Source organism: Salvelinus namaycush, chromosome 5 (assembly GCF_016432855.1).
Source record: "Salvelinus namaycush isolate Seneca chromosome 5, SaNama_1.0, whole genome shotgun sequence".
NCBI lineage: Eukaryota > Metazoa > Chordata > Actinopteri > Salmoniformes > Salmonidae > Salvelinus > Salvelinus namaycush.
The window spans coordinates 41,099,824-41,124,826 of NC_052311.1; the positions used below are offsets into that span (position 1 = coordinate 41,099,824).

Genomic DNA, 25,003 nt, shown 5'->3' on the forward strand with positions numbered 1-25,003 from the left:
AAAACTGGCAAATAAGTGAATAGGCAGAATTTGTCAAAGCAGGAAGCAAAAATAATTTGGTGCCATTTTCACAAAAGGAACGCTGTTCAGTCAGTGGTGATCCAAATCCTAAAAAAGGTTAGGCTATATCATAAAACAAAAAAAGGAATTTTCAGAGTGAAGCCACTGCTAGGCCTACAAGTACGTGAGCCAAATGGAGGCGCGTGGCTGCCAAATGGAGGCATGTTTGTCTTTTTGAAAGATGGATCTATTCTTTGGCAAATATTTTATCCACCTCAGAACTGGCTGGGTAAATATAGTTTACCATTGGCCAAAATAATGCAAAATGATCAGTGTGTCAGTTACTGATGATTGTGAGAGCTCAACATAAAATGTTGAAGGAAATTAAAGGTTTAAATCACTCCCTGAACAAAATAACAAACTAGCGAGCATCTAGAGATCAAATTACAGGGACATTTGTGAAATTAGCGCAAAAACAATAACATTAACAATACAATTAAAAGATCTGAAAGATACTGAACAAAAAAAAAAGAAGCCTTACTGAAAACTCATGGGCAGAGGACACAAAGGAGCAGTGCTGGTGTTTTACATAATTTTTTTTTCTTCTTCTTCTTCGAGTTTTAAAGAGTACTGACTTTAAGCCAGGGCTGGCTGTGTCTGAAGCCTCAATGAAACAGCATTGGCCATGGTGAGTGATGTCTGTTTATGACTAATTTCTACCTGCAGTCGGAGGGCAGAGAGAGAGAGAGCGAGAGAGCTTCCTAGTAACAAGGGGGCAATTGTTTGGGGCTATAGGACAGTGCCATGTGGTTGTCAAGCAAACAAGGTAGTAGTGGAACCTATTAGAGATGTGCCCTTTAGTATCTGATATTGGCTCTTCACTGCTAGGTATGGCCAACACATGGGCATCTTTATGAGGCATCTGCTGAAGTGAGGGAAAAAGGGTTTGCTTTTCTAATCAAATCAAATCTGGTTTGCTTTTGAAGGCTAGTCAAGACAACTAATAACTTTTTAGACAGGCAGAAAACTAAAATGTTTAATTTGCCTTATTATTATTATTTAATCATGTCTATGATTATTTAAATCTCTGTGTTTTCCCATGTGCTTAATTTCCTTGTGAAGAGTCACAGTCTTTGAGCTTGGTGAACTCTATTAGATACGTCTCTGTTGGAGAAATATTGGTGGGTTCTGGGGAGGCTCAATGTTTTCAATTTCAACAAGTTCACTTGGCAAAGAACTCCCTCTTCATAAATTAAATGTTTCATTGGTATCAACACTACAGTGCAATTATGGTAGTCTTGAAAGGTTTACTACATAGTCATGCTTTGTTTTGAGTGGGCCTATGCAGGAGAAAAGATGAATACACATTTCCATATGAGCGTGCACGTAGTGCACACCACTTTATAAAATATCTTCATGAGACAGCCCTGTGAGTCACAGGAGAAGGAGTTGTACACTCACAACAAAAGTAAAACAATATTAACAAATTGGTTGCCAAAGGGATAACTTAATAATACTCTAATTGCAAGGTCTAATTAGAAGAAAATGCCTTCATGCACATGCCATTATCAGGAACAATTACAAATAAATAAACTAAATTAGGACTTGAAAGTTGTGAGACAGTGTTTGCACCTACCCACAAGGTACTTTATCAGTGTTGGACATTTGTTTTATTAGTTGAAGGCTACTCAATCCACTCTTTGTTTTATCTTGTCTACAAAACTGTCTAAGAAAAAAACAACTTCTTGAATATGAATCTTGAACGCTACAATTAATCTTGAATGCTACAATATGCTCCAATTCGCTTTGTTGGAACAGCCAGGTCAGATAATGTACAGTATAACTACACATGGTCATAATCGTCGTTATGCTCATTAAAATAGTATAATTTGTATCAATATGGCCAATCCGTGCATGTACTGATGCTGAAAGTGACGCTGATTGGTCATTTTACGTAACACGTTCTCGCGTCTACTTCCTCCTCTCTCGCAGTGAAAATGGCGGAGTACGACCTAACCACCAAAATTGCCCATTTTTTGGACAGACATCTCGTCTTTCCTTTGCTGGAATTCCTTTCTGTCAAAGAGGTAAATGCGTGTGTTATGTTAGGTTGTACATAACTTGATTTTCGGTAGAAGTGTGTAAATAATGTAAATTCCACGTGCGTGAAAGAGTCGCCCATGAATTGGGGCCTCGCGCTGTTTCAGGTCCAGCAGCACAGACGAGCGAGCTTGCTAACTAGCATATGTTTCTTCTGTTAGCTAGCTATATATGTGATTTAGTAAACGCTATGTTGGTGTCAGTTTGATTTATATTAACGTATGGCATAGCGTTAACTACAGCACGTTAAGTAAACAACTAACGTTAGCTAACTTTATTTTAAAACCTAGGCTAACAGTAAGTTAGTTACCAAACGTTAACCGGTTACTGTCGGCTACTGCGTCTTAAATTAAACTAGTTCACGTTATCTGGCTAGTCTAGTGAACAAACATTTGCTACATCTATTGAGCTTTTACTTTTCAACATTGATATAACGTTATATGCAGATCTTGGTTACATGACTCCTAGATGCTAACGTAAACTCACTCACTTTTGTACATCGCCTTGGTCCGTACAATTGACATTATTTTAGCTTCCCAAAAACGTAATACTTCCAGATCAACTGTAATGTCAATACCATTGTAAAGCACAATTTCTCCCCTTTCCAACAGAATCAATAACATGAACTCCACGCTGCCCGTTTCTGCATAATTCAACAAGGCAATGAGCTCCGTAGGGTCTTTTAAAAAAAAAATGGCGGGTGGGGAAGCGAAACTAATGACTGATAGTGAGAAGGAGAGGTTGTGTGGGAAAATTCATTTTTTTCACTCGATCTGTCCAACTTATCACCTTATCGCCTCTAAAATGTAAATAAAACACTATAAAGAGTTTATATAATGCGTCATTACATACCTATTTGAAGGTTTGTGTCGAATTTGAATTAAGTTTTTAGGGCGTGGCTAAAGTGATCTTAGAAGTAAACAGCGGCTTTGAGAATGATGACAGCATGCAAGGATGATGCAAAAAATGACTAGGTATCCCCCCTTACCCCCGTCACTGTCCATTTCTTGTTTTTAAAGGATGAGAGAAGTGCTACACCAGGTGGAAAGAGGTTGTAAGACAGAAATGGTTGCTTTATGCGTGCTGTACGTTACGACATGACACGTCACGATGTAACGGAGGGTCCGTTTTTTCAACTTTTCTCCAATACTATAGAGCCATTACCATGTCGATCAACGCTTGAATAGAAACGAAGTTCACACCCCAGATTTTGAAGTCAACACAGTCCCTACAGTCCCATTAGTTTTCTTTGTAGCGTCGTATGAATGTTGCTGTTGCGCACATTTGTATGGAAAGGGGTGAGTTTACGTTAGCTAGATCCTCGTCTCGAGAATGTATTTAACTAACGTTGGTGTCCTTTTCAGCTAGCTAATGCGTTGACTAGTTAACTATAAACACTAGATATGCCTTAAAATAACGTCACCACAAGGCAATAACAGAAATTCACGATGCCCAGAGCTTACCCTTGACGTTGCACAACGATTGAAGTCAATAAAGGGCCATTCACACCAAGAACTATAAATTATACATAGCTATAAACCTTGGCGAGCATCCACATCAGCAGTAGGTTGGACAATAGAACGAGTCAAAATTCACCCTAGGCTGAAAAATGGGCAAAGAACGTTGGCTAAGCTGGAACAATTTCGCGAGTTCATAGCAAATGAATGTTCGCTGAGTATGTTTTGACTGGAGTGACGTTTATAATTCCATTTTGCCTAAACGGATCCCTTTTTATTTGACCACAATCTGTTTTTAGGACTAAACTGAAAAATAATAACTTCTGTACAAGGTAAACATCAAATGTTATTAGTCACATGTGCCAAATACAACAGGTGTAGTAGACCTTACAGTGAAATGCTTACTTACGAGCCCATAACCAACAATGCAGTTTTAAAAAATACAGACAAGAATAAGAGATAAAATTAACAAATAATTAAAGAGCAGCAGTGAAATAACAATAGCGAGACTATATACACGGGGGTACTGATACAGAGGCAATGTGTGGGGGGCACCGGTTATTTGAGGTAGTATGTACATGTAGGTAGAGCTATTAAAGTGACTATGCATCAATAATAACAGAGCGTAGCAGTGGTGTAAAGAGGGGGGGTGCACTTCAAATGGTCTGGGTAGCCATTTGACTAGATGTAGATGTCTTATGGCTTTGGGGTAGAAGCTGTTTAGAAGCCTATTGGACCTAGACTTGGCGCTCCTTTAAACATCCGCACCTCGATTGTGCCAAGTGTGCTTATGTCTGCGTTCTTTATTTGACTTTTATTTAACTAGGCAAGTCAGTTAAGAAAATATTCTTATTTACAATGACGGCCTGCAAAAGGCATCCTGCTGGGATGGGGGTGGTATTATAAATATAGGACAAAACGCATCACGACAAAAGCGACAACACTACATAGAGACCTGAGACAACCTAGCAAGGCAGCAACACATGACTCAACATGGTAGCAGCACAATATATGATACAAACGTTATTGGGCACAGACAACAGCACAAAGGGCAAGAAGGTAGAGACAACAATCACAATGAGGAAGTAGGGAAAAAATGACTTTCTCATTACCAAACATGGCAAAGCAGGCATTGTGACGTAGAACAATAGGCTGGGAATAGAACGTTCGGAAGGGGAGTTGGTGCTCAATAGAACTAATAGGAGCTGGCAGGGTGAAAAATGCCCAAAAATAAGGCCTGTTTTTTTTTGTGATTACTTCAAAACTATGGCAAGCAGCTGGGACATAAGGTAATAATGAAACGGGGCTCCACAGTAGATGCAATAAACTAGTTTTTATCAGAAAAAATAATTGTTAAAAATTTAATGTGTCCAGCCTACCAGCGGATCATTTATCATTCTGCAGGACACCTGCCTAGGCCTATTAATAAGGTGTTAACACAAGACCTTTCAGTGCTTCAGGGTGTGTTCATAGTAACAACTGCACATAATACTTCAATGTACATGTTATATAGAAACTCATATTTAAATTTAATAATGAGAAGGGAAAAAAAACAGTTTTGTCACTCAAGCGTGGTTTGCAAGTGAATTCCATTTTTCGAATGACTGTCAATTTGTTTGGCCCTTTTTCTCTGTGCTCATGTCTGACCTATGCGACAATTCATTTGGCCTAGGACTATTTTACATTTAGCAAGGGCAAGCCTCCTTCACTCAAGGGAAAGTCTGTTCGGCTTAGTATAAACAATAAAAAAAAAAAATGTATATCCTATGGCATTTCCTGAGCTTTCACGTGAAGTGGAATAGCGAAGAGGCTTGAATAGCCTATTGCGCATGGAAACAGCTGGAAGAGATGTGTAGCTGAAGTAAGAAGCTAGATATTAGGCCTTTCATTAGCTAAATAAATAGTTGTTTATAAATATTTACCTGTCAAAGTGCAAGAAAAACAAGTTAACCGACTAGGAAATGGCAGATCTACGCTCTGCAGTCCCGGACACTAAAAGCTCCACTATTAATTAGGCCTACGTTTTTAGAAAATACAATTATTCTACCTAGGCTACAACAACTCAGTGGAATGTATTATTATGATCAAGAGAATGCACAATTGTCTAGGGCTGTAAACTGCGGTGATTTGGGATAATTTGAATAACCACTCAAACATACTGTTTTGAATGCTTAATGATTAAATAACTGCTTACAGCCTAGGCCTGATTCTACTTCCCCAGAGTCAGATGAACTCATGGATATCATTTTTAGGTGTCTGTGTGCAGTTTGAATGAAGTTGCTAGCGCAATTTCAAACTGGCGTTACCCATAGACTGCCAGTCATTGCACTATCTGTTAGCATGCTTCCTTCATACGGGACACCGAGACATAGCAATGGTGTTCACCAGCCAAAATCCCAAATTATCTCTAAGTTCCAAAAAGGTACATCAGCAGGCCCTCACTCACTCCCTCTCCCCTTTCAAACTCTCCTATTATACATTCAGCAAGCAAGAGCAAGCTGGAATCACTGCTAGATAGGCTAGTAATAGTAAATAAAATGCTAAAATTAAGTCTACAACAAGCTATTGTAGTCTAGCTTTTCCTGTGACTCTAAGAGCTAAGGGATTAGCTGTAGCTGAGAGGCTGGAGGGGGGGGGGTCTTGAGAGTTTACCAGGTCCAGAAAGGCATATTAGCAGGACAGTCATAATGTGTATTTTGTCAGGATGTATCGGCGTTAACAGATGGGGTTATCATTGGAAAATATGGCCTTCTGTTTGTCGAGGCTCAGTCTCCCAAGTTGTCTATAATTAATGTGGCCACAAATATGCTCACACATGCTCAGTTATTCAGGAAAGCTTACGGTGCGCTCTGCCTTATCTCCTCTCCGGGCACCCTCGTGCAGCTAGAACCAAGAACGCTTGAATTTTATGCTTTATCTTGGCCTGGTCGCAGTTGTAAATGAGAACTTGTTCTCAGCTAGCTTACCTGGTTAAATAAAGGTGAAATATAAAAAAAATATATAGAAAACGTTTTTGATTGGTTGTCATTGTTTTATCGTTGGAGGGAAAGGGGAAAAATCGCTCTGAAAGTGGATCCAAACGATAGCTCTCATTATTGTTCTCAACTTTTTTGTAGTTGTAGTGTAAACTCTCCTGTTCATTTGAATTATAACAAAAAATAATATAATTATGGTCCTTGGTGTGGACAGCTCTTAAAATTAAGTCATCGTTTTTAGTCAAAGTATGATGTATTTGGGCTTGAAGTGGGAAATCCGAAGTGGGGACGTAGGATTTTTTTTCTGTGTTTCTCATATGATATGCTGTGCTAATTTTTCAGTCCATGTTAATTTTCTGGTCCTTGGTTTTATTTGAATGTTACCACCCACCAGCATGGCATTTGTTTTTATTAATCAGAAACACCTTCAAGTTCTTACTCTTCAAGTTGCAACTGAGCAAAATGCTTTTTGAAGTAGCATACACTTGGCTGCCTTAGCCATGGAGCAATAAGGGGTGTACACCCCTTAAAATAAGGGGTGTATACTTGTTGGGTAAATTATCCATGTTTTTTTGCTGGTGTGTATTCCTCAAACATATATATGACCATTTTATAAATGCATGATATGATTGCATTTTACAACCCTGCTCCCCAGGTTGCCCCAAGATGAATGTTTTTGACCACTAAAGTATTGCTTCACGACATGCTTTGATTGGTACCGCAACCTACCTACCGAAGGTTGCACCGTGTGCAGTATAATGTAAAAAAAAAAATGCATGTCTCTTATGGAAGAGGCCAAGAGAATAACAATTGATGGTGAAGTCAAAGATGCTGGTTTCCATCTGTGGCCAAGTTTTCAGCCTAGCCAGCTGGTTAATCTTTTGAATACAGTGTAGTTAAAAAAATAAACGAGCAACCAATAATGTTAGCTAGCTAGATAAGATTAGCACGATGTCTAGCTAAGGTTAGCATGCTAGCTAGCTACTCTAACAGTTGTCAGTTCTCTATTTGTTAATGTTTCTCCACACCACGTGGAAATCACCACAGCGTTCTTTCCCAGCTCCAATTTGTGAATATGTACCGGTAGCTTTTAACCAAAACAAGCATTGACCCTCTAAGGCAGGGATTGCATCAAAATGAGGGTGGTGTTGCCCTATGGTGGGTGCCTTTTTAACAACCAGGCATCCATTACAGCTAAACACGTTTTCTAACTTTGTTAGTCGGATTAGTTCCTGAACCCTGTCATTGTCAGCAGTTCTCCTAAACTGGGTAGGCAAAGTTAAGAATTTGAAACTGTATATTCCAAAAATAACCCCATTTCCCCCTTTTGAACTATTGCCACTTTCAGATCTACAATGAGAAGGAACTGCTTCATGGAAAATTGGATCTCCTTAGCGAGACCAACATGGTGGACTTCGCCATGGATGTTCACAAAAACCTCTTCCCTGAGAAAGAGATCCCCGCCAGTAAGAAGACTGCACATTGCGTAGTCTACCTCCTAACATTTTTGTTAAAGAAACCTTTACAGTGATAAGGATTATGCATGGTTCAGTGTTTACACTGTTTCATCAATAAATCACAAGATGGCGGTGAAACTGATTGCACACCATCCCCCTCACATTTTAGTCACGCTTAATACAATCTTCACTGTTCCAAAAACTAGTATAAACAGACACAAATCTTTAGTGTTGCATGTAATGGTATTCTCCTGGGTATTGCCTTGGTCAAAGCCTCTAATGGTTTCTCTCTGTCCTTGTGAAGCCCTAAAGGAGAAGAGGATCACTGTGGTGGCTCAGCTGAAGCAGCTGCAGGGTGAGACGGAGCCCATTGTGAAGATGTTTGAGGACCCAGAGACCACAAAACAGATGCAGTCAACCAGGTGAGTTAGAACCTCCTGTCCCACCATTTAACCGATGGATGGTTTAGGAGTTGTTTGCATTTTATAGATGGCCCATCATTGACAATGCTGTTTTTTTTTGCAATTCATGATTTCCCAGAGTAGTGGTCTTGCTGTCTGGTGTAAGATTCTGACTTTGCAGGCTTAATGAATGAAGTTCAAGTTAAATTGAGATGGTAATCCCAAAAATATATATGCCTACATTTTGGATCAATTTCCCTAGAGTGGATTTAGGGTTACATCTTACGAACTCGGCAAACGCAGACGAGGAGACCGATACACGATGCTGCAGTGAATGTTAAGGATGGCGCTGACTTTGCCGTGATTAAAATAGTTTGGTTAAACTCAAGTCCTCATTCTTTACTTGGTTTCTTGGCAGGAGTGAGTTCAGTTCATCAAAGGACACTTTTCATCCACTTGCCAATCGTGAATTCTTTATTAAAGGTTTGGTTTTGAGACATGTTTGTTTATCAAAGCAAGCATCTTATACTGACCATTGTAATGGGAGTTTGAAGCCTTGTGAATGTAACTTCAAACTTTTTGTAGTGCAGTTACGGCTATTTTCTCTTCAGATTCGTTTTGATACCATTGGATTTGTAAAACAATACAAGAATTGTCCCGGGTCACCAAAAAACTCTTAACTACACCAAAAGGGCAAGCCACTTTAGCGTCCCGCGCATATATCTGCTAGAGTTACTCTGGATGCGGTAGTGTGTTTTTGATATGATTTTGGATTTATCTAGCGGAACATCCCTGACTGGAAATTGCAGACGGGTTCAATATTTAGATCTCCTAGTCCTATCACTTGGGATAGAACTGTGTGATGTAGAGATAATGATTTGTGTTGGAGAGAGACTGTCTTAGGTGCACTGTTTGCCAACATGCTTAATAGGAGGCCTGCCCTCAACTTAATATCTCCAGGAAGCAAATCCAATATAGTTTAGGCCTAGCCAAATTCTGACATTCACTTTCTGGATTATTGCCTTGTTTCTGATGATAGGTTAAGGAAATTAAACAATTCTATGGATCTTGAGTTTGTCAATTTCCATTGCTTCTTTGCTCTTTTTGGTCCCGAAGTTGGTGCTAGTGATGCAATTCTGTGTCTCTTTTTAAAGGGTTTTCAAGGCACAATGTAGATCTTTACATTTGGATATGTGGGGTTTCTTGCTGTTCCTGTGGGGACTGTGGCTTGCAAGGCAGTTGTGGATGTGAGAACCTGGGGTAGGTCTTGGTGAAGACTAGGGCTGTTAAGGTGACCATATTACCACCACACCGGCGGTCATGAAGGCAGTCAAATTCCATGTGACCGCTTAGTCACAGTAATTACGCTTCTCCAAGCTCTGATGCTGCTGATGGTCATTAGTAGCCTACCAAACTTGCTAATTGACTGGTACTCAGCGCTCTATTGCCCCTCTAGAAGGCAACAAACAATGCATACTTTTTTGTTGGACTTTTTCAAATCAGCCGCACACCTCATGTTTTTAAGGAGTTGGTGGCCAAATAACTAATTAAAATTAAGCACATTAATCCGCTTTACAACAGGCGTAGAGCCTAACTAGCATACATATCCGGCATGTGAGTTGGAAGTTTGGGGAAGATCATTTTGACCATAAATGCACCTTTTTTATAATAAAAGCATTACATGCATAATTGCATTTGATGTCATTTTTGGTAATGGTGTTAATGGAACATTAGCGCTCATCGCCTACTGCAGTGTGCATTGCTGTGCTTAATAATGTGAAACAATAGCCTAATAGTTTTATTAGCATTTTAAGCTAAACATTCTGATCTGTTGCGTCAGCCTCCTTGCGTTTGAATAAAAGTTAGTTTTTTGGGATGCTAGGGGTTGTATTCATTTTGGCTCTGTCGCATCCCACAACTGTCCCAGCATAGAATAGGTCAACTTTTGTACCATGGGGATAGTAGATTGACATCGGCTAGTGCTTTTGCTGTTTGTTAGGTCTACTCATCTTGTTGGCTGACAAAGTAAATGTGGACAGTTCTTCCAATATCTTCAATATGTGCCTCGGGATTGGGTAAGGACGCGTTCAGTTACGTCACCGATGTCTGTTTTCACTTGTATCCTGTGAGAAAGACCCAATCAGTGACAGAGATACATGAGGTTCTTAGGCGCAAGCAGGGAGAAGGGGATTATAATTATTATATTCACCCCGAAGCCACAATGGCTACAAAAGGCATAACATTTTTTGGGGGGGCATTACGACTACGAGGGTTGCAGTCGGGAAATTCGAGGCATTAAGTGCTTGTCAAATTATGAATGAGAGACTGATGGAAGTGTGTAGCGCCTACACAAAAAACGAGGTAGAGCTCATACCTTTTAATGCAACTTTTTCTAAATCATAATTAGTTTCATCATGCAGCCAGATAATGTATTAACAAGCCAAACATTTATATATATATATAATCTGCACATATATAATCTGCACAGAGGAATGCTAGAGTTCTGTCAGAATGACCATCGGGTTCTTGGTCACTTCCCTGACCAAGGCTCTTCTACCTCGATTGCTCAGTTTGACTGGGCAGCCAGCTCTAGGAAGAGTCTTGGTGCTTCCAAACTTCTATAATTTAAGAATGATGGAGGCTAAGGATGCATATATCGGTGAGCATATCGGAATCGGACGATATTAGCTAAAAATGCCAACATCGGCCCGATGGCTAGTTTAATGCCGACATGCAAAACTGATGTCAAAGCTGACATGCGTACATATATAAATAAATGTACCTACGGGTAGATGTAATGACGCCACAATAAATACAGTGCTACATAGAACAAAAGCAGAAAAATACTAAGCGCACACTTCCAACAACTAAACAAGTTCAGGTCGAGCAGTCATTTGAAAGATCAAGAAAATTTCAGTGCGACAACTCCAAGACAAAATCCGTTAATGCCAAGATAATGGTATTCTTTGCCCTTGACCTTCAACCGTTCTGTTGTGGATTATGGTTTTCGCCATCTGGTCGAGCACCGGTGCACATTACCAAGTTGGCGCTATTTTTCAGCTGTTCCCTTACCGGAGTCACACAGTATTGTTGAAACTCATCCATGAGCTACTTGCTATGGGTGTCACTGCTATTAGCTTCACGACTGACATTTGGACCAGCGACGTCAGCACCATGAGCATGCTGAGTCGGACAGTGGGTGGGTCGATGAGATTTCATACTGAGGAAAGCCGTATTGCATGCTCAAGAATGTGTGGGGTTCTCATCCTGCTGCTGCCATTTTCAATGGCATTTGAGAACTTGTTTGAAACATGAACACACTCCAAGCGCCGTTTGTACAACTGACTCGAAATAAGCTAATCAACTGCGTCTGCAGCCGACGTGATACCCTGTCATGGCATTGAAATGCCTGCTCAACATAAATGCAGACAGACTGTGGGGTTAACTTGGGAAAGTACTCGAGGCTGTGAACAAGTGATTCGGTGTCATTCTCTCTGAGCCTCTTTACTGTCACCACCATGCTCAATGCTATGTACAAGGACCACTACTTCGATGCAGACACAGGGTTTATGTGAATTGTTACATACACAGCTGGACAAGATGGAAACTGACACGGGGACAGTGCACACCGAGGAAGAGAGGCCACGGACAGACAGAGCTGAAACTTTACTGTTTGACATGTATGATGAAATCCTGGCTGAGAATGAAATGACTGAACAACGAAACAGTCAGTGAAAGAAATGGGTTTTGATTATGTTTTACTGGTAATGGGTCATGTAAATGCCAACAAAATAACTTTTTGGCGTGTAACATTTAACTAGGCAAGTCAGTTAAGAACATATTCTTATTTACAATGATGGCCAAACCCGGACGACGCTGGGCCAATTGTGCGCTGCCCTATGGGACTCCCAATCACGGCCGGATGTGATACTTGCTAGATTCGAACCAGGGACTGTAGTGACACCACTTGCACTGAAATGCAGTGCCTTTGACCGCTGTGTGTGTGAACTATTTAACTGTACTAGAATGCTTAAAAGGCTGCAAAAAATGTTAAAGATCGTTATTGTTTTTGGGCACGGAAAATACTGGATATTGGTATCGACTAAAAAATGTCATAACGGTACATCCCTAATGGAGGACACTGTTCTTGTGAATCTTCAGTGTTGCAGACATTTTTTGGTACCCTTCCCCGGATTTGTGCCTCGACACAATCCTGTCTCGGAGCTCTACGGACATTTCCTTCGACCTCATGGCTTGGTTTTTGCTCTGACGTGAACTGTGGGACATTATATAGACAGGTGTGTGCCTTTCCAAATCATGCCAATCAATTGAATATACCACAGGTAGACTCCAAGTTGTAGGAACATCTCAAGGATGATCAATGGAAACAGGATGCACCTGAGCTCAATTACGAGTCTCCTAGCAAAGGGTCTGAATACTTATGTAAATAAGCTATTTTTAAAAATTACTTTTGCAAAAAAGTAACCCTGTTTTCGCTTTATGATGGCATATTTAAGAATAAGGCTGTAATGAAACAAATTGTGTCAAGGGGTCTGAGTACTTTCCGTGGGGGGGGGGGGGGGGGTGTATACATATATCTATCTGGGCACCCCTTCAAATTACTGGGTTAGGCTATTTCACCCTACCCTTTGCTGACAGGCGTATAAAATCAAACGCACAGCCATGTAATCTCCATAGACAAACATTGGCAGTAGACTGGCCTTACTGAAGAGCTCTGACTTTCAACGTGGCACCATCATAGGATGACACCTTTCCAACAAGGAAGTTAAATTTCTGCACTGCTACAGCTGCCCTGGTCAACTAAGTGCTGTTATTGTGAAGTGGAAATGTCTAGGAGCAACAACTGCTCAGCCACGAAGTGGTAGGGCTCACAGAACAGGACTGCCAAGTGCTGAAACGTGTAGTGCGTAAAAATTATCGGTCCACGGTTGCAACACTCATTACCGAGTTCCAAACTGCCTCGGAAGTCAGTACAATAACTTTTCGTGAGGGGTTTCCATGTCCGAGCAGCCGCACACAAGCCTAAGATCACCAAGAGCAATGCCTAGCATCGCTTGGAGTGGTGTAAAGCTCGCCACCATTGGACTCCGGAGCAGTGGTAATGCGTCCTCTGGAGTGATGAATCGCGCTTCACCATTAAGCAGTTCGATGGACAAATCAGGGTTTGGCGGATGCCAGGAGAACACTGCCTGCCCGACTGCGTAGTGCCAACTAGAGGTCGACGGATTATGATTTTTCAACGCCGCTACCGATTATTGGAGGACCAAAAAAAGCCAATACCGATTAATCGGACAATTAAAAAAAAATATATATAAAAACTATTACTAAACTATTTGTAATAATGACAATTACAACAATACTGAATGAACACTTATTTTAACTTAATATACTACATAAATAAAGCCTAGCCTCAAATAAATAATGAAACATGTTCAATTTGGTTTAAATAATGCAAAAAGAAAGAGTTGGAGAAAAGTGAAAGTGCAATATGTGCCATGTAAAAAAGCTAATGTTTAAGTTCCTTGCTCAGAACATGAGAACATATGAAAGCTGGTGGTTCCTTTTAACATGAGCAATCAATATTCCAAGGTAAGAGGTTTTAGGTTGTAGTTATAGTATTTATAGGACTATTTCTCTCTACCATTTGTATTTCATATACCTTAGACTATTGGATGTTCTTATAGGCACTTTAGTATTGCCAGTGTAAGAGTATAGCTTCCGTCCCTCTCCTCGCCCCTACCTGGGCTCGAACCAGGAACACATCGACAACAGCCACCCTCAAAGCAGCGTTACCCATGCAGAGCAAGGGGAACAACTACTCCAAGTCTCAGAGCAAGTGACGATTGAAACGCTATTAGCGCGCACCACGCTAACTAGCTAGCCATTTCACATCAGTTACACCAGCCTAATCTCGGGAGTTGATAGGCTTGAAGTCATAAACAGCGCAATGCTTGAAGCACAGGGAAGAGCTGATGGCAAAACGCACGAAAGTGCTGTTTGAATGAATGCTTACGAGCGTGCTGCTGCCTACCATCGCTCAGACTGCTCTATCAAATATCAAATCATAGACTTACTTATAACAACACAGAAACACGAGCATTTTGGTCATTAATATGGTCGAATCCGGAAACAATCATTTCGAAAACAAAACGTTTATTTCAATGAAATACAGAACTGTTCGGTATTTTATCTAACGGATGGCATCCATAAGTCTAAATATTGCTGTTACATTGCACAACCTTCAATGTTATGTCATAATTACGTAATTCTGGCAAATTAGTTCACAATGAGCCAGGCTGCCCAAACTGTTGCATATACCCTGACTCTGTGTGAAAAGAACGCAAGAGAAGTGACACAATTTCACCTGGTTAATATTGCCTGCTAACCTGGATTTCTTTTAGCTAAATATGCAGGTTTAAAAATATATACTTGTATTGGTTTTAAGAAAGGCACTGGTGTTTATGGTTAGGTACAGTCGTGCAACGATTGTGCTTTTTTCGCATATGCGCTTTTGTTAAATCATCCCCCTGCGTTGCATCGATTAAATGCAATGCAGGACACGCTAGATAAACTAGTAATATCATCAACCATGTGTAGTTAACTAGTGATTATGATTGTTTTTTATAAGAAGTTTAATACTAGCTAGCAACTTACCATGGCTTCTTACTGCATTCGTGTAACGGACAGGCTCCTCGTGGAGTGCAATGAGAGGCAGGTGGTAAGAGCGTTGAACTAGTTAACTTTAAGGTTGCAAGATTGAATCCCGGAGCTGACAAGGTAAAAATCTGTCGTTCTGCCCCTGAACAGGCAGTTAACCCACTGTTCCTAGGCCGTCATTGAAAGTAAGAATGTGTTCTTAACTGACTTGCCTAGTTAAATAAAGGTGTAAAAAAAGAAAGAAAATGGTGTCCAAAAATACAGATATCCGATTGTTATGGAAACTTGAAATCGTCCCTAATTAATTGTCCATTCCGATTAATCGGTCGACCTCTAGTGCCAACTTTCAAGTTTGGTGGAGGAGGAATAATGGTCTGGGGCTGTTTTACATGGTTCGGGCTAGGCCCCTTAGTTTCAGTGAAGGGAGACCTTAACTCTACAGCATACTGACATTCTAGAAGATTCTGTGCTTCCAAGTTTGGGGAAGGCCCTTTCCTGTTTCAGCATGACAATGCGCCTGTGGAAAAAATGAGGTCCATACAGAAATGGTTTGTCTAGTTCAGTGTGGAAGAACTTAACTGGCCTGCTCAGCGCACTGACTTCAACCCCATCGAACACCTTTGGGATGAATTGGAACGTCAACTGCGTGACAGGCCTAATTACCCAACATCAGTGCCCGACCTCACTAATGCTCTTGTGGCTGAACATTTAAGTGGAAAGCCTTCCCAGAACTGTGGAGGCTGTTATAGGAGCAAATGGGGGACCAACTCCTATATGCCTGTGATTTTGGAATGAGATGTTTGTTGAGCATGTTTCCACATAATTATGGTCATGTAGTGTGTGTTTTTGATGCCTCCCCTATGTAGACATGAAAGGCGACTCAGTTTATGGCATATAAAACCATATTTATTTGGAGTCATAATCTAAGGCTGCAATTCCAGTTTTGTAAAGTCAGATTGAGCTTCCCCCTAAATGTTGTTGGACCATGAGTTTAATGGTGTCAGTGTTGAAGATGAATGTTTTAAACAGCCTGTGAATGTTCACACAAAATAAAAGTACTTTTGCTTCCCTGTCAGACTCTTGAAGTACAAAGGTGCAGTTCATGAAATGAAAGGCCCTTGATTTGCCCTGAACTCTAGACCTGCTACAGTCCAGAAATTGAAAAAGTACACCTGAATGGGGCTCAAAACACCCAACCTGCATCAGCCAACTCTAATGAAACAAGGCCACTAACTGAAATTATTTTTCTTTCAGGGATGGACAGGCCCTTTTTAACTATCTGGCGGAGAAACACAGCGTAAGTTTGGACCGCTTTGCTGACGTTTCACTTCTAAACTGCATTTCTCATGACTCCTGTGTGAACCCGCTATTTAGGGAAGGGGGGGGCGGGAAGGCCCAAGCAGGGAGACATGTAACGACTTCCCAAAACTGTAACTTAAAAAAAATATAAAAAATGTAAGAGCTTTACAGCTTGCAGAAAAATCTGTGGACATTTTACAGTCTGTGGTGAATTGTTAAGAATATACAGAACAGCTCTAGACACATTGGTCTACCCGCAAAAATGCTGGGTGTCTATATTTGGCGTTAACCCCCCCCACTCAGAATCCTCCCACCCTGGCATCCCGCTGACCTGCACTCTGTCCTCAATGCACCTCAGCAGCGCGAAGGCCACTCAGCTGTGGGAAAGGGCGGTCTCCCTCCGCTTCGCAGCGGCTCGCAACCACTGCCTGTCAAAGCCACACTGCATCTGAGACTGGCCTCGGTTCCCAAACTGACGTCAGCGCGCTGTGATATGTCCTGAGTTAGCAGGAGTGTACCGTTCAGAGATATTCTACCCCCCCCCCCCCCCCATGAACATGTACCCGGCCCCCACCCACCTAATGGACATTTATCATTGTTACGGCGTAAATATTTTTATTTATTTTTTTCATTTTATTTTCACTTCTCTCTCCCACCTGCTGTGCCCCTATGGACATTCCCCAACGTACTGTTCCCCTGCCCCCACCACCCAATGCTCATTTTTCATTGCTACAGTTGTGTGTACTCAACATAAATATAAACAACATTTTAAAATATTTTACTTAGTTAGTTCATATAATTTTGACAAAGCATTTATTCATTAAATATTTAATCTGTTGTCTTCCTAAAATGATGGGGATGATGACTCTGCGAGGGTATCTGATTTCATTGGTCCTCAATTAGTGGCTCACACTAGATTCAGGATAAATGGAGTTGGCTCTGAGTTAGCCTGCCCCAGAGTAGGTTAGTCCTGAAGGATTTGTACTCATAGAAATTTTTCTTGGCTAAAAGGTTAGCCACTTTGGTACCAGTTATCTCAAGTTGAACTCCGACTTGACCAAAGTTGACTCCTCATACCTTATCCGTAGTATAGGGCTCAGGTCGGTTGTTGAAGGCTTTTCCCAAATAGCCACAGATGACAAAAGTAAATAGGCCTACATGTGGTAATGTGACATTCCGTATGGGATGTTGACATGGAGCTCCTTGTACACACAATTACACACTGAAATTGCTAAAGTGCACGACAGCAGATAACAGTATCTAGGATGTTACCAGCAAACCTCTGGTTGACCGCGCACTCTGCACCATATTTTACTGTCTGAGCAGGGATTCGAACCAGCAACCCTCCCACTTGTGTAAATGTTCTAGGCAGCAGCTAATGGGGATCCATAATAAATACAGATATGAACTGCTAGGCTACATGCTGACCCCAATGATTAGTGATGGTAATCAAACAGAATAGGCTTTGAAATCGAACATGATTCTAGAATTGCCCTCCTTAGTTTAGCCACTCTGTTCCCAGTGGGGTGGTCTGGCATTGACTGGATATAACACCATGGCTCTCATCTTGGACTATAATCTTACATGAGGCCTGTGAGAAAGCTGACAATATGGTCAGCAAATAAATAATTGCTGGTGTCTATGCTCTGAATAGTTATCGGACGAAACCATTGATCAGCCCTTTTCTCTTCCAGTTCCGTCAGGAGTACCTGGACACTTTGTACAGATATGCCAAGTTCCAGTACGAGTGTGGAAACTACTCTGGGGCTGCCGAGTACCTCTACTTCTTCCGTGTCCTGGTAAGTCTAGTACCCCTCATTTCAGTGTACTCTTATGAAATATCAAACTGGCGACCTTGGATACTAGATGTTCACAGCAAGTTAATAGATCTCGAGACATTTTTTAAATTGTGATATTACATATTTGTACCCTTAACTTCATCAGTAGTTTTTGGAATAAAAACTGGACCACTGACAAATGGACACTATTGGGCAGTGCTTTATATTAGCAAGCTCTTTAAGGACAAAGAGACGGTGATTGAAGCTTCATTAAGAAGTAATAGTTTCTCCGGAACGACTCCCATTTTGTGCATTAATCACATGTGATTCCCCCCCCCCCCAGCAGTGGACCGTGTCAAACGCCATAAATTATGAGCAGTATACATCCACTTAACATTGCATTTTTGGAATTAGACAATGTCTCCATTGATGTATACTTTTTTTGGCTCAACGCGTTTTATGAAAAATTGAATTTCCTACTTCACTGCTCGGTTGTTTTGTCCAGGGTTGTTCCATTTTTCAAAGGGCTAGCACGTGGAAGAGAGAACACCCTCAGTTAATTGCATGTGAAAAGCTGCCGTCATTCCCTCATTCAATTCTCCACACGTCTTCAGTATTAGGATGAGCTGACGTTCAAGGACAAGGGTAGGATTTCTTTTTTTTTTTTTTTTAATGTGCCAAGTGTTCAGCAGCAGACTTCATAATCTTTCTTTTGTCCTCTCGCTGGGCGGGCTGCAGTGGACGACTTATTGATTTGAAGCCAGATAGCTCCTTGTCAGGCTTCCGAGTGCTTCGAAAAGTGTGTACATACATGCATACGTACATACATGCATACGTACAATAGGCGCACTCAAATAAAGAATCGACTGACTGAGAGAACAGGTTTACTAAACAAAGAACTAGCCTACCATTTAGGCCTAAATGAGTGGACTTTGTAAATGTATAGCCTGTCTTGTTTGAATTAGGGATGTATATTTTTGCCTACTAACTAACCCCGGTTAATTCGTTCCAAACAGTAAAATGACGTGACCAACAGAAAATACGATGCTGTTTAAGTGACTCAACTCTGTTTTCACTCTAATGTAGAATTCTAAATGCAAATGTCTGAATTTCCCTTCAAGCGGCAACCAGCTGTTTGAGGAGCTGCGAGGTAATATTCCTCTCTAACTATACTTTATATGCGGTGCCAATTTAATTCCACTAGATTATGCAAATTAACCTATAGACTGCGCTTGACCGGTCAAATGTATTTTCGGTTAACTGATAACATTGCTGGTTTTTAATGTTTTGCAGCTAATTCCATTGTGTTTCTCAACCTGTTTGGCTATACACAGTATTTCCATTTTTTGTTGTTTTGGCTAACATATGAGTGTGCATGGAGGAGGGATTAAATCATTTTCACCAGCAGTGAAATGCTTTGGAAATCAGATAATACCAATGAGGGTAGGGGCGGATGGTAATTACAGTTCACTGAAAGTACTGGCAGTATTCTCATTACACATGCGTACATCTTATTTCCTCTAAACAAAGGGATCGTTGCGCTGGTGTTTGTGGCTTCTCTCCCGCTGCCCTCAGAAATCAGTGAAAGATGAACTACACAGAGAATGGGCAAGGTGCAGTAGGACTGTGTGCACTGCTGTGTAGAGTTGGGAACCTCTTAGGCCAAGAGAGGTGGTTACCTGACTGAGAGGGGAGGCCAGAGGAGTGTTTTGTGTCACAATAGTGGTGTAACACTAGATAAGTCCTGGGAATGGACAGCCTGTGACCTCAGTGGAAGGTGCCACCAGATCTTCAGTGCTGCCTTTGTTAGTTTCTCTCCAGGACCAGTGGCTTGTAAGGGCTACTCTAGGTCTGAATGCTCGGCTGACCTTTTGTGCTATCGTTGACTTTAACAAGTTAAGTCACCTAATGTTCTTCAGAAAGCCTTGGCGTCAAACCTAATTTCCAAACTAAAATAAGATGTTGGCCAATGAGGTTAATTTCTACTGTAGGTACCACCAGACCCAGTGTTGGTGCTTTTAATCTGAGGTGTATGTTTTTATATTTTTATGGTCACGCTGACCAGGCACCATCACTACTATTACCTTGTGTTTCCCCTTTCAGAAGCCTGTTTTTTTTGTGACGCTGTTTGCAAATTTGATGCTCAAACTCGCCTACGTTTTTGGTGGTAGATTTCACCATTGTTACTCCAAAGCCAGGGTTTACCATTTCATCTCTACTATCAGTGTCCTGTAATTCCTCCAACCAAACAAGCACAACCAGTGTATTCCAAGTCTTATTCAATAGTTTCATTTTTTGGGTCGCATATGTCCTCATCTGAGCTCTGGGGTATAGCAAAGACCTGTGCCAAAGCCAGTCTCGAAAGAATGCAAATAATAAAATCAACACTTTACATGTTCATCAGAATGACAAATATTACAACCAACTTAGGTTTCCCATTTTTAATTGACATTTGATACTCTCCCTCTGTCGTGAAGATGTCTGTGACTAGTCATGCACGTTGGTGATGCTGGTGTCCTCTCCTGAAAAACAGGCTTAGCAGAGACTCTGAGCAACGAGCCCTAATCTCTGTAAACAGCCTCTTAACCCAAAGCAGTTGGGCTCTTTTTTAAATTTTATTTGATTGATTCTATGTGACGCACTCACATTTAAGTATGCTAGCGAGAGACATTGAAGACCAGATGATGGCGGCTCTTGATTAAACATGAGCAACCCCCCACCCCCCCCCACATCAAAAGCATGCAATTGATGCGCTCCCTCTTCGCACAGTTGTTTATGGTTTTTAGCTCAGTCTAAATTATGTAGATTATTTTCCAGTTTTGAATTTACTCCTCAAATCATTAGCCCCTCATTTTACATTTCGGGCAGTTACTGTTACCAGATAGCCGCTGCCTCCTCTTGGCAATCCGAAGGCTCATTTTTTTATATTAAAAAATAATAATTTTACGCCTAAATGTCTGTCTTTATACTTCATACCTGCCCCGCTATTCCCCCTCTATTGTTGTGGACCTCCCATTTTCTCAGACTGCCCCCGTAAGGTAGAGGTGAGGCTCTACCCATCAAACGTGGGAAAGCCAGTCAATTAAACAGAGGAAGCCAGGCTTGCAAAATCCAGGCCTCGGGTTCTGTTAGTGTGGCGTAGCGCGAAAAGAGCAACTTATTCATAGCATCAGTGAATGTAGGTATTGGATGTTGCGAATAAAGATTGAGTGTCCCGACGGCTCTTCAGCACAGTAAATTTATTGTTGCTGGTCAGTCGGTGAAAATGTGTCCCTTTTCGCCAACAAATGGAAACTAGGTAACTGCTGGAAAAACCCTGGTATTGAAACTATTGTTGCGTGGCCACTAGTGAATGCCAGGCAGTGTGTAGAAAGCTGCCATAATGACATGGAGATTGGCTAAACCTAGCAGGCAGGGACTTCCAAGGCAGAAAAAACAACAAACCTCTTATTTTATTTTTTTAGATGAAACGACAACCTTTAAATTGTCACCGTGGCTGGCTTTTCTCCTAAGTTATAATGCTTAATCTTTCTTATGAGGTCTCATTTATTTAAAAAATATACATCAAAAAAAGTAATTTAAAGCAGTCCCAGGTTTTGTTTTATGATCAAAGAACTCCACTGTTGTGAGTGGATGAATGGCCTTCTGCTCCTCTTCGTGTGTTTTACTCTGGAAGACTACCTTGCCGCTGACTTTCCCCACTTGTTTTTTCCTACCAGTATTCTTTTCCACCGGTCACCCTTTTTATGTAGCAGTTCATTTAAAAGTTACTGTGTAGCCTAATAAAGTCTTCATGTAGCCTAGCAGGTAACCTAGCGGTTAGAGCGATGGGCTGCTAACTGGAAGGTTGCTCGTTCTAATACGCGACCCGACAAGGTGAAAATCTGTTTGCCCTTGAGCAAGACACCATCATTTGCTCCAGGGGCGCTGATGTCTGACCTTGTAAAACAACACTTAATTGCACCTATCTGTTGTATGTAATATAAATATGTATTAATCCTTTATCTTGATCTGTTTTTCTCAATCACTAAGAGATTCCAGCTGGTTTCCTTTTCCACCCATGGATCATTTGTCTCACAGTCCACTCTGCTGTCGGAAAGAAGGGGGTGTGGTGGGTTGCGTCTAGGTTACTGTGGCTTTACAGCAGGCACCCGCCCTCACTTCCTGGTTGACTCTTGTCACTGACTGCGTTTGGTGTTTATCATAAGTTACTGTGGGCCAGCGGTTCCCATGAGCCATAGGGTGGAGGCCTAGCTTTGATTAAGCCGCCTTAGGGTGGCGCACAATTGGTCCAGGTTTGGCCGGTGTAGGCGGTCATTGTAAATAAGAATTTGTTCTTAACTGACTTACCTAGTTAAAGGTAAAAACAAATTAACAGGGATCTTGTGACTTTGAGGATGGCTATCCCCTCAACTGGTTCTTGTTAGCATCATTTCATATATCAATGCGTTTAGCCTGTGATAATGGAAGAGTTGTAATAAGACTTTATAGCTAGCATGATTCAACGGGAGGTTTTCCTTTTGTGTTAATGGTCGGAGATTATCACAATTATATTTTACCATGCTTGAAAAGCTGTAGAAGTTATTGAAACATTTCTCAAGACATGCAGTTTGTACAGCAAACCGAAATGACGTGTCCTGGCAATGTACCAGGCATAGACTTTGGAAAAGCATTTTACCTGGTTAGGACTGTTTTTGAAAAGCTTGATCGCCAATTTCCTAAGGGCATTAGCAGATTTGTCTTTGATGCCCTTTTCCATCAAATTAAGCATCCAAACACTCATTTATCTAGACGGATTACCCTGGCTTGGCGTAAATTATGAACACCTCCCAGATGGTGTTGAGAAATCCAGGCTGTTACTGGTCACAGTGCATCAAGGTTTCTGTGGCTGGAGCAGGACCTCTGTTGTTGGTGAACTCCAAGTGATAGACATTTTGATAACTCTGCCTCTACTGCATGCTTCTCCTTGTAGCCTTGTTGATCAAAGTTATCAGATGTTGCGCAAAACCACCACCAGAAGTAGTAGCACCATACACACTTCATTAAAGTCCATTCAGAGGGGCTGAAGGCAAGAGAGGATTGACCGGAGGTCTGAGGAACAGCGATGGGGTTTCCCCTCAAAGATGCTAGTTGTGCCCTCTACTCTCATTTTGCGTGTATATCTTCAATGTTCTCTCCAATTGCAACTGCTAATTTAAATATCCAATTTAGTTATTTTAAGGGAGTAATATCTGAACCCAGAGTTGTGAGCTCAATGTTTCTTCAACCATTTCCTTTTAGATAGAATCTGTCCCATGTAATTGTGGTATGGAGATGTCACAGACAAGCTAACCTTTGACCTGCTGACCCTGCCCCAGAAACGTCACAACCTCGGGGACCAAGGTGGTAGCTTGAACTAGGCAGAGCTAAATTTAAATGAGATATTCCTTTCTTGACTAGAGTAGGGCCAAAGCTGAAATGCCCTAGGTCCGTCTTTAGTAATGTGTGTGTCTTCCCAAGGCCGTGTGCCACCCTGCACATTTTTCAAGAGTTGCAGCATTAAGTAAATAACAGTAACAATGTTTTAGCACATTGTACGGAGAAGCTCACATATGCTTCAAATGTGCTCCTAGTTACGGTGGTAATCTGAAAGGATCGCAGAACATCTGCAATGCAGCGGTTGCAGTATCACAAAGTGCAGCAAATTAGGTTTTTATAAAAAGCTAAACATTCTTTCATGATTCATTTCTCTTTCTGTCAAGTCCAATTCCCTCAGGATGACATAATTTAATCAGTTTATCCAGTATAAATAAGAGAAGTAACTCCACCAAACAGTTTTGCTTGCCGAAGCCAAGTGGCGGTGGCAATGGCCAATGACTGTCTCTCAGCGTGCGTGTGTGCGAGCACACGGTTTGTACACTGAGGCATTTATCAGGATTAGATATGCCAGTGCCTGGTCATTTTGCAGGTGGGTTGAGTTCTGCTGCTGTGTGAGGTGATGCTGTGTTTCATGTTTTAACAAGTATGACATGTCTTTTCCCAGGTCCCGGCCACAGACAGGAATGCCCTGAACTCACTGTGGGGGAAGCTGGCCTCTGAGATCCTGATGCAGAACTGGGAGGCTGCGATGGAAGACCTCACCCGCCTGAGGGAGACTATCGATAACAACGTAAATGCCCCACTTCTCAGAATTTGACACTGCAATTTGATTCCCTTACGTAGATTTATCCTTACTGACCGCTTCGGGTTTCAGCAAAGCGCTCTTGCGGCTTGATGCCCCACCCCCTTTCAGTCCTGACTCCAGAGGATCTGCAAATGGAGCAGTTATGTGGATTTATGTTGTTTTTTTTAATTTTTATTGGATGGATAGCTGGGAAGGACGCAGGGGTGTGGGCTCTGGCTTGGAAGGAAAACGTTTGAAAGGGAACTGAGACCTCACTCTGAACTTTTTAATTGTCTTACAGTATACTGTATTGTCACCTCAATCAGAACTAGTAAATAATGACAACTCTCTCCTGTCCAGTCGGTGAGCTCCCCTCTCCAGTCTCTTCAGCAGAGGACCTGGCTGATCCATTGGTCCCTATTCGTCTTCTTTAACCACCCCAAAGGCAGAGACAACATCATTGAGCTCTTCCTGTATCAGCCGCAGTAAGTATTTTCATCTCTGACACACTGGAGTTCTGTAAAACACTTGGCTTATTTAGACCTGATGACGAACCCTCCTTAACATATTGCCCTGTAGAAGCTGCCATCTCTACAGTCTGAGGCGCAGTGTCTTCACTGATCCACACTAAACCCTTGAGTGACCCAAGAGGTGATTGTTAAAATGTGGCCTGCTTTCATCCTTGGTGGGGAGAATGGAAGGAAATTATCCCTAAA

At 41.5% G+C, this 25,003-nt stretch overlaps 1 protein-coding gene across 1 annotated transcript in view; it reads left to right on the forward strand.

The window, feature by feature from the left end:
• Positions 1–1,967: 1,967 nt before the first annotated feature.
• LOC120048272 (eukaryotic translation initiation factor 3 subunit E) overlaps positions 1,968–25,003 on the forward strand; it is a 42,421-nt gene continuing 19,385 nt past the window's right edge. The window contains exons 1-7 of the mRNA XM_038994117.1: positions 1,968–2,087; positions 7,881–7,998; positions 8,294–8,411; positions 16,323–16,365; positions 18,062–18,166; positions 24,168–24,293; positions 24,648–24,772. Of these exons, the coding sequence (XP_038850045.1) occupies positions 1,998–2,087; positions 7,881–7,998; positions 8,294–8,411; positions 16,323–16,365; positions 18,062–18,166; positions 24,168–24,293; positions 24,648–24,772 (725 nt within the window). The 5' untranslated portion in view covers positions 1,968–1,997. The remainder of the gene's footprint in view (positions 2,088–7,880; positions 7,999–8,293; positions 8,412–16,322; positions 16,366–18,061; positions 18,167–24,167; positions 24,294–24,647; positions 24,773–25,003) is intronic.